Source organism: Camelus dromedarius, chromosome 5 (assembly GCF_036321535.1).
Source record: "Camelus dromedarius isolate mCamDro1 chromosome 5, mCamDro1.pat, whole genome shotgun sequence".
Lineage (NCBI taxonomy): Eukaryota > Metazoa > Chordata > Mammalia > Artiodactyla > Camelidae > Camelus > Camelus dromedarius.
In genome coordinates this window covers 30,169,515-30,179,467 of record NC_087440.1, presented here as the reverse complement: position 1 = coordinate 30,179,467, position 9,953 = coordinate 30,169,515, and the positions used below count along the sequence as shown (strand labels likewise).

Here is a 9,953-nt window from a genome sequence, read left to right as displayed (position 1 = left end):
TTCATGTGTGAACTCTTACCTAGTTCCCCTCTTGTCCCTGCAGAAGGCTCTCATTTTTCGGCCAGTGGTAAAGGAGAAAGCGCACTGTATTTAGAGTAAGGAGACCTAGTTTCAAGTCCAAGTTCTGCTACTAACTAACTTGACAAGCTCTTGAATTAATTAAGCTTTCTGAAATCTCAACTTCCTCATCCCTGAAGAAGGCAAGTAATCCCTGTCAAGTCCGTCTCACGAGGGACTCACGTGGATCCAGCATGAAAAGCATGAAATGCTATGTAAATACAAGGTGGTGCTTCTTTGTCATCTTTCCTTCCGGCCGTCTCTCTGCACACAGGCCACCTCACTACTGGGTCAGAGCTGGGGAAGAGGCCTCATTTAGGGACAAAAAGAGCTCTTTCCATAAATCCCATGCACTCCTTTTCCATTTCTTTCCTCCTCTTGTCACACTGCCACGAGAAGATGGGGCAGGGGAGAGATGTATGAGGCACAGATCTAGGAACCTGCACCCCTAAGCTTGCTCAGCCCCTCTCTTGGGGATAAGCTCCTGGGAAAGACCATCCCTTCTGGAGCCGAGCCTACTAAAGTTTCAACCTCAACACCCCTACCCCCAACCCCCATCCTCTCAGAGGAGCCTGAGCTAGGAAGGGCCCCAAGAGATGTCAGAATAGAACCTTCTGGGAAAAGGAGGAGTGGTCCAGAGGCCTGGAGAGGGAATTCAGGCACAGCCCAAGCACGAGGAAGGCTAGAAACCTAAAGGACTTTGTCCAAGTGCACGGGAACCAGCTTCAAGTGTCCAGAATCCCCTTTCTGGGGAGGGTCACAGGCCACGATGTAAGGAGCCACCAGTTGCTTCTCTTTGTACCTGCAGTTTGGGTACCGGCCAGAGGTGAGCTTACACGTAGTCAGGGTTGCAGGTTTCTGGCTCTGGTGGCAGTTTTTATGGCCATTCTTGCAGGCTGTGATGGGGGTCTGACAGGTGGCAGCCACGCTGGAGAAGGATTCATGCAGGAAGGTGTTGAAGCCTTTGCAGCGTCTGGAGTACTTGTTGATGTTGCCCATGGCAGCGCTGCATCTCTTAGGCCTGGGCTGCACGTGCTGAGCTTCAAACCACTGAGCCGAGGTCATGTGACTGGGCTTGGCGCTGACTGGGTCCTCCACCACCCAGAGCCCCAGCAGCAGGAGCAGAAGCAGAGGGTTGAATCCTGCTCTGGCCAGTGCCATCTCTCTTAGGGGGAACTGTCAGAATGGAGGGCTGGGGTTGCTGGGGACAGAGAACAGGAGGTGGGAAATGAGCCTTCCTATACCTGCTCCTTCTAGCTAATCACCATCTCCCTCTGCCACTGTCTCCTTCCTCCCTCACCCTGTGTCTTATCCCTCCCTTCCCCTCTGGGTGCCCACAGCCACTATGACCCCACTCCCTAACCCTATGGCTCCATCCCCTTCACCTTGTATCCCTCTCCTCCTTCGTTCTGTCCCTCTTGCCTCCCACTCCTTGTTCTATCTCTTCTCCCTCAAGTCCCATCCCTTAGCATCCCCAGGTCCCTATATCTCCATCTCTTTCTCTGTGTCTCGTCCCCTCCATGACCGCATCCCCATCTCCTCCACATCCCTATATTGTGCCTCCATCCCCCAGCACCACTCTCCTCTCTCCCCTCCACATTGGGTCCCTCCTTTGCCCATCTTGTCATTCGCCTGAGTGTCTACTCTTATCTGGCCAGAACCCATCCATTCTTGGTCCTTTCTCCTCACCCACATCCTGTCTCAGGCCTCACCTCCTCACTGAGTCCTTTTGCTGCAGCTCCTGCTCAGAGGGACACACCTGCCCACCACTGGGCCTCAGATCTCCAGCAGTCTCTTCTCACTGCCTAACTCCGTAAGAACTGGCCTGACCTGTGGTGCTTCTGTTTAAGATGTGGGCTGGGGAGCAGCCCCGGGTCAGGAAATGAATGAGGTTCATGCCTCTCCACTTACATGTCCCCAATAAGTGGATACCTATGGAGCTAGGACACCTGCCTGAACATGTTTAGCAATGAGGAAGCGTGAATCCTCACACTAAAAGACTAGATTTGGCCCCCAGCCACATGGTTTCAATTGCTAATAAAGCACCTGATCCAGGTGTCAGCTCAAAATGAATTTCTGGGACAGTTGTCATTTGTCATCTCCTTTATACACTTCCGGTTCTGATTCTGGGAAGAACCTCTCACTGTGATGGTAAGGATTGCTTTTTTCTGACCTGAGAAACAGATGGAACAGCCTAGAAACTTGCTTTGTATGGCTTCTTGTCACAAAGGACTCACTGCTTATCTTTTGGAGGAGGTGGAGGAGATAGGGAAGTGGACCAGTCATCACGGTCACGATTCCCAGCACCAGCCCAGCTCAGCTCTTCTGCAATGATTCATCCCTCTGGGTCCCTCCAGTTCCAAGGTCACCTGGCTTTACCTGGAAATGGCACCCAACACCTCTCATCCTTCACTCTTTCCCGTGCGACTCGATTAAAACTTGCAACACTTAAAAACATTGTCTAAATGTGAAAACGCTGGTGGTGGGGGTGCTGCTCCACCTCCAGCTGAGACCTTTCTCTACTTTGTCTTCCCTGTTTCCTGTGGCAGTTACAGCTGTGTGGTCAGTGCTGCTTCCGGGGCACCAGTGAGCCTGGCATGAGACTCAGAAGAACTGAGATGCTGAGAAAGAGAAGCATCACTATCTGTGGATGGGAAGAACTCCTAGAAAACTGAGATGAACAGTGTTTTTGCTCCCAGGATTCGCCTGTTAGTAGTAGGTGATCTCAGACTATTGGGTTCAGGCTCATTCACATAGTCAACAAATATTTCTTGAGCATCTACTATGCTCCAAGATGCTTGGGATATATCAGTGAATAAAAGAGACAAAATCCCCACCTTTGGAATCCTTACATTCCATTGAGAGAAAGACAGTAAAAAATACATACTTTGCTCAGGGTGATAATTGCTAAGGGAAAAAAAAACACGATGGAAATTAGTAGGCAGTGATTTTTAAATAGGGTCACTGAAGTAGGTGACTCTGGGACAAAGACCTGAAGGTGAGACAGGGAACTGATGCTTGTCTGGGGAAGAATGCTCTGAGTAGAGAGGGCAGCACTGCAAAGGCCCAAAAGCAGGTGGATGTCTGGGGTGTTGGAGGAACAGTAAGGAGTCTGGTGTGGCTGGAGCAGGTGAATGATGGGGTCAGAGAGGGACCAGAGGCCACGTCATGGAAAGCCTTAGACCCCACTAGGACTGTGAGTTTTGTGCACACACTGGGGAGCCCTGGGAGGGCTCTAAGCAGAGGAGTAAAGGGCCCGTCTACTTAAAGATCCCCTGGCTGTTGTGTGGATGTGACTGCTAAGAGGCCACACAGACCATCTGGGTCATAAGCTTTGTGTTCTGGTCCAGAAGTCGGGATTTTGAGTCAGGAGGATAGGGAGTTTGTTCTGAGATCAGGAGACATTATTTTAGTAGACAGAGTGCATAGCTGTGGGTCAGGAAGAAAAAGTGGTGTTGGAGTGAGAAACACCACTAGGTGGCAACAGAGAACCGGGAGCGAGTTCACACCGGCCACCGGCTCCCCTGGTTCCCCCTCAGTGAGGCCTTGGCGGTGGGAACAGCATTCATGAGTTTGTTCAGGTGCCTGAATCTTTGTAGTTTGAACTTCTGGATAGAGAATTATGCCTCTGCTGCTGTAGAAATGCAAATGTTTGGAGATAAAATCTGTGGTTTAAAGCATTCTGTGGGCAGAATGAGGATCAGCACAGTCCAGCCCTGGACCGCAGGCTGGGGTTAGAGGAGCGGGTGGGAGGCCAAGAGCTCATTTGAATTCCTAGCCAGGTCTCCTCCTCACTTCTCATTATTCTAGAGTGAGATGTTTCCAAACCACGACTGGCACTGCCCTCTGCTCCTGTGTTTTCCTGTCTTTATAATGATCCCAGTTTGCTCCCCAACTTCATTCTGCTGGGCTCTCCAGAAAGCTGCCTTAGTGCTCTGTGAAAGTAAAATCAACACGGCTGGGCTGTCTCCGGTCAAAGGGAAAAAGGAGTAAAGGTTCAGGTTTGCACTGAAAAGCTGAACTGACCATTTGCACAACTCAAGCTGAAACCCTTACTTCGCCCTCGTTATTTGAATAAGGCAGGCAATTTTATTTGTTTGTTCGTCGAAACTACCTAGCTTCCAAGATCTGCTTCACTTTTCACTCGGTAGGACAATTTTGCATTTCTCCTTAGATTCATAGGGCAAGAGGAAAAGTGGAGGAAGGGGAACACAGTTAGGGAGAACAGAAGAAATCAGGCATCAGGCCAAGGACGGTCAGGGAGTCTGGGAGAAGGGAGAACAGAAGAATTGGAGAAGGCAGAGCAGAAGACAAAATGGTGGGAGAGAAGAAAGCCCCTCACGGGGCAGCCTCTATCCAGGGATATGAGGCAGGTTCCCCCAGCCTCCTTCTCCTTCTGCCATCATAGTTACTGCTCTTGGCCTCGCCTCGCCTCTCCCCAGGCCGCTGCTGTGTGTGTGTGTGTGTGTGTGTGTGTGTTTAAAGTCACTGGGGTGGGTGTTGTGAAAGCTTCGACAGTGCCAGGTGGACCTCTGCCGGTCTTCCCCACAGGACAACAGCTGCTGCCTCCTCCAGCCCGTGTTGGGAGGGGGTGAGGGGGGCTGGGAGAGAGGAGGGCCAGCCTGGATCGGTGCCCACCCTTCAGAGCCCAGCCTCCCTCTCTTCCGGAGTTCCACACAGCCTCTCTGGATGCGGATGGAAAGCCCGTGAGAGTTTCCCTCCAAGCAGGAGCAGGTCCAAGTTCTGTTATCCTCATTTTCTTGCTCCCAGGATAAATAAAGGTAACCAGCTCATTTTTGTAGATGAGGAAGGTGGAACAAACAGCAAGTTGGGATCAGATGTGGAACTCGCTTTGGGTCTTTGAATTCTCATGACCTTTCCTGGAACAGCTGTGGGTCTAGAGGAGGCAGCACTGACAGAAGGTTGGAATCCTTGGCTCCCAGACCAATGCCTCTTAGACAGGCCAGGATGTAGAAGCGGGGGACCTGGTCTGGGGTTGAGATGCCTCACCAGGTCACTCAGTCTCACAAGCCACTGCCAGCTCCCCATTTGTCTACAGAACAAAATATAAATTCCTTAGCCTGCTATTCAAGGTCTGTCACCATCTGGCAAACCTGTCTTTCCAACTTTGACTCTTCTCCCACTGATTGCTTCAACCCCAGCCAGGCTGGTTTTTTTCTCTTTACTCAAACATACCTTTCATAACCCTCTTTATCTCCACTCAACTGTGTTTCCTGAGACCCATCCTAAAGTCCCAGGATGACCCTCTCCCCACCAGAAAACTTTCTCTGGCCCAATTCAGAGGGATCTCTCTCACCTCTAAATTCCTACAACACTTACCGTCTTCAGAATGTATAATTTTCTGCCTTGAATCATTGGTTATTTCTTCACATGTATTTATTGTTTTCCTCCAATTTAGACTGTCAATTCCCAGAAGACAAGGACCACCTGTTATATGTCTTCTGCATACCCCATAGAATATAGCATAGTGCTTTGCATATCAGTGACCCTAAACGATTCAACTTCTGGGTTAGAAGGCATTTACTCTTGAATAAGCCTGGTCGCAGATGGTATCACTTGAATAACCCCATTCCCAGCTGAGGAACTGACAATGCAGCTCCTGAACTTCAGCCTTGGGGTAGATGTGAACCTATGACAAGAAGTTTGAAATGGCTGAAGCAATCCTTTGGGTTCAAGGACAGCCTAAGTACTGTCCATGACACAGTATGCTGTTTGAACAGTTTGGGTTGGACAGGGCAAAAGTGATGCCACCGAGACTGTGGTGAGCTCACTTGGGGCAAAACCTTGGGGGTCCCCTTAATCATAGGGATTTACCCCTGCACTTGTCACTCTAGCCAGTGGTTCTAGAGATTCTTACCGTTGGGGAGGGGAAGAGGGAGAGAATGTATAGATGGCTACCTGCAGAGAGTCACTTTTACAGGAAAAATGTTACAAAGATGTTTTAATGGTGGTCTACCAGTAATCTTTTGCTGGTAAAAGACCCAGCATCATCACAAGCAAAGTCTAATAAAATTATTTCTAAATACTGGATATTTATCAGTGCTCTTCAATATATAAAGTATAACTAAGCCAACTCTTGTTAGGAACTCTGATTCTCTCATTAGACCAGGACTTGTCAACCTCACACAATCTACATCTTGGTCTGGATAACTTTGTTTTGGGAGCTGTCCTCTGCGATGTAGGATGTCTAGCAGCATTTCCTGGCCTCTACCCACTAGATGCCAGTAGCACCTCCCAGTTGTGACAACCAAAAAAAGCCTCCAGAGGTGATCAAATTGCTTCCTGTTGAGAACCACTGAATTAGACCTATGACTCAAGTAAGCCACTGTCCCTCTCTAAAACCTCGTGTCTTCATCTCTAGGGTGATTCTTGTATGTGGAAAGTCCAGTGTAATGGGGTAACAATTCCACAAATCTCAGGCTCAGGGAGCAGGTGAAACCATGACAAGGATGTTAGGATGGAGGAAGCAATCCTGTGGCTCAGCTCCTCTGGGATAGGATTTTCCAAGACCAGACCACTAGGATTGCAGGTTTTGGAGCCCAAAGGCCCGTCACACACTCAGCACTGTGCCTGGCCCCATGTTTGTGCCTTTGTAACATATGTTCATACCCTGTCATTCCTACTGAACTGTAAATTTAATATGGACTGTAACTGGCTCATTTACCTTTCTATTTCCCCTGACATTTGTTATAGTGATTTTCAGGTAGTATTTAGAAATTTTAAAATAACTTTAAAGTAATCGACACGGGGCATGACGAATAACAGAAAGCTTCGTGAAGATGAATATAAGTCAGGTGTGAGAGGGTCTCTAGATTGGCAGAGCGGAGATACGGGGAGGTCACTTGGCTCATTAGGGGGATATAAGAGACTCTGCAGATGTTAAGTGAGTTGAAGGGAATAAAGTGAGTTGGTACAGGACCTGGAAGACCATGCCCACTTTTCCACTTTTATATCGTTTAGTGGTTAAAAGGCACTTCCATACTGACCATCTGATTTTATTCTTGCAGCCTCATAAGGTAAGGCAGGCATCAGTCCCCTTTTATAGAAGATGAAACAAAAGCTCAGTAGGTTATTTGATATCAAGCCCTAAACTCTCCTCTGCAACGTGCTGGTCCATTTCCTTAATAGCGTGTGGGGAGGTGAGTGGTGGTGGGTGGGTAGTGAAGCAAGGAATAGGAAGGCCAAGAAGCATGAAAAGCCCCTTCCTCTTCTCAGGGAAGCTGCGCTTTGAGCAAATAGGGAAGAGGTGGCACACTCTGAGGCTGGGACCACAGAGTGATAGCTTCCTCAGAACAAAGACGAGAGTCAGCCAGGCTCACGCACCACCTTGCACGGGCTCCCAGTGGGCGCTGGCTTAAAGACCAGCCTGAGGATATAGATGAGCCACCTGCCTGCGGCTTCATCCTCACCTGCTTGGCTGGGTACACTTCCCTGGGGAGGTCCTCCAAACAGAGGCTTCTTAAACAGGACCTCTGGGCTGATCCTCCGATGGGGTAGCTCAGTGGGACTGATGAGGGGAGAGCAGGAGGGGAAGAGCAGCATTCAGAGTGGAGGAGACAAGAAGAGCTAGAGGTGGGGGGAGGGAGGGGCACCAAGGGGGAAGCAGGCAGGGATGGAGATGCAGTTGGAGACATGCTGGGGGCCAGGTCATGGATGTCTTCTGTCCTCTGAGGTGTAGAGCCCTTCTGGAGTTGCAGGGTGTGTGGGTGTCCAGGAGAGGGGAGAGCCTGAGCAGGGGAAGAAATAGAAATGGAAGAGACAGGTTCGGGAAAAGTTTTAGTTAAGATTGGCAGGGCTAGGGGGTGGGTACAGTTCAGTGGTAGAGCGAACACTTAGCATGTACAAGTCCTGGGTTCAATCCCCAGTACCTCCATTAAAAACAAAAAATTAAAGGGATGGGTGCAGCCCAACTTAACTGTGTAATGCTGAGAATCTTTGCATCATCAGCCAGATGTGCAACATATGTGCAAAAAAACTAAAAATGGCTTAACATTTCCTACTAAAAATGTATGTGAGTGGTTGATAATTAAACTCCATAAGACATCTAGGGAGTCCATACATATTTTAAAAAAAATATTGGTAGGGCTGCATACTGGTGGGCTCATGATCATGTCGAGTACTCAGTATGTGCCAGGCTGTGGGCTAAGCGCTCCTGAGATGCATCTTAATGAACCTTAATACTACCACGAGACACAGAACAGTATCCTCATTAACAGATGAGGCAATCGAAGCTCGTCCTGGCCTAGTAAACTTAGACTGGTGGTGCCCAGCCTGGAAACAGCAGAGCTGGGAATCAATTCCTGGTCTGTTTTACTCAAAAGCTTTGCTCTTAACCACCATGCAGTCCTGCCTCCCAACAGGTGGGGTTAGGGAGAGGGAGGGGTCGGGGCTCAGGCTGAGATTTCTTGCATAGGTAACCGAGGAAACAGACAACACAGGAGGAAAAGCAAGTTGGGGGAGGATGGGCACGGTTTTGGACTCCAGTTGGTGCTGGCAGAAAGAGCAAGTTGAAGGGGGCCGTGAAGGAGGAACAACCATATGTCTCTCTGCGCACCCCCACCCCTCCTGAACTACGCCCTGCCTTGGAACACTCAGGGTTCTCCGTTCTGACTCCCGTGTCCTGCTCTCCAGGGACAGAGGGGAGTAGGCTGTCCTAAGCTCACAACCGGGACAACACCTGCAGGAAGACAAGGCCCAGAGGCCTGTGGAAATCAAGGAATGTGGCTGGCAGGCCCTAGGGAGCTAGCTCTCTGGTTCTGATGAAAGGGCAGGTGTTGACGGAAAAGAGTTAGGAGCCTGGCCCTTTCCCCAGCGTGATAAACTCCAGCGTGAATCTGACCTGCTGGGCTCAGGCGGCCCGCACCGCCTCAAGTCCTGGCTATGCTGTCTGTCTAATCCCACCTGACAAGTCTGAGGCTTCCGGGTCAGCCTACATACATTTCCATACATTTCCAGGAGTGCTGTGATCCTGAGAGGGCCTGAGATTACAGGTAAGAGTGTCAGTGTGATCACGATTGGAGTCAAGTTGATGATGGGGACAGTGAGGGGTCCACAAGGAGGTCTTTGATGCTCAGCCCAGCACTCAGGCGGGAAGCCCTTGTGTCCACGGCCCCCTTAAATTTCCATGAGTTGGATGAGAGAGGGGCAGACCCTCTGTTCTCTGAGGGTCAGGAATAAGCATTGCTTTGTTTCTCAGAAACATGACAATGCTTTCCTTCTCACGTTTCTGCAGACGTGGGGCCTATGAACCAGAGACGACATCAAAGGAAGCCCAAGAACTTGGGGACTTCTGGCAAGGAGGTTGGAACTAAGTGTTCTGATGACATCACAGAGGAGGAGACAAGAAAGCAATGTCTCTTTCTTCCCACTCCTCCAACCCCCTCAGCACAGGGGCTCCTCAAACCCAGGGGACACTCCCTCCTTGGAGACTCGTCTTTATCCAGACACCTTTCCAGCCTCCTCTCACCTCTGGGCTGTCCTTGGTCTGAGGCAAGAAGAATCCGTACCACGGCCCTGCTGCCTTCCAGCGCCTGTCCTTCCCGGCGGCCGTCAGACAGCTGTGGGTGAGCCTGTCCCTCTGGGCCCTCTGCATTTTTACCAGAAGGATTAACCGGGCCAGGGATAACTGGGAAGAGTCTCAGCCAAGGACCAGTTGGACCTCTTGTTCTGTAAGTGTTACAGCTCACGGACTGGGTGAGGCTGAGGCCCTAAGGTAGACCAAGGGAGAGGAGGGGAATGGCTAAAGGTGGCTGACCAGTTGGGCCAGTGTCCCCCCTCTTTGAAGCATGAGGACTTGGGCCAGATGACCTCTGGGACAGTCCAGTTTGTGGGTAGAGGGGAAGGCACACGGGGAAGGCTGGGGGCACACTGTAGGC

General features: G+C 50.3%; 1 protein-coding gene across 1 annotated transcript; it reads right to left on the bottom strand.

Annotated features, from left to right (window-relative positions):
* Positions 1 to 747: 747 nt before the first annotated feature.
* LOC105097625 (ribonuclease 7) lies at positions 748 to 1,224 on the bottom strand. The gene has a single exon (XM_064486401.1). The coding sequence runs from the start codon at positions 1,216 to 1,218 to the stop codon at positions 748 to 750; it is 471 nt and encodes a 156-aa protein (XP_064342471.1). The 5' UTR covers positions 1,219 to 1,224.
* Between the last annotated feature and the right edge of the window lie 8,729 nt (positions 1,225 to 9,953).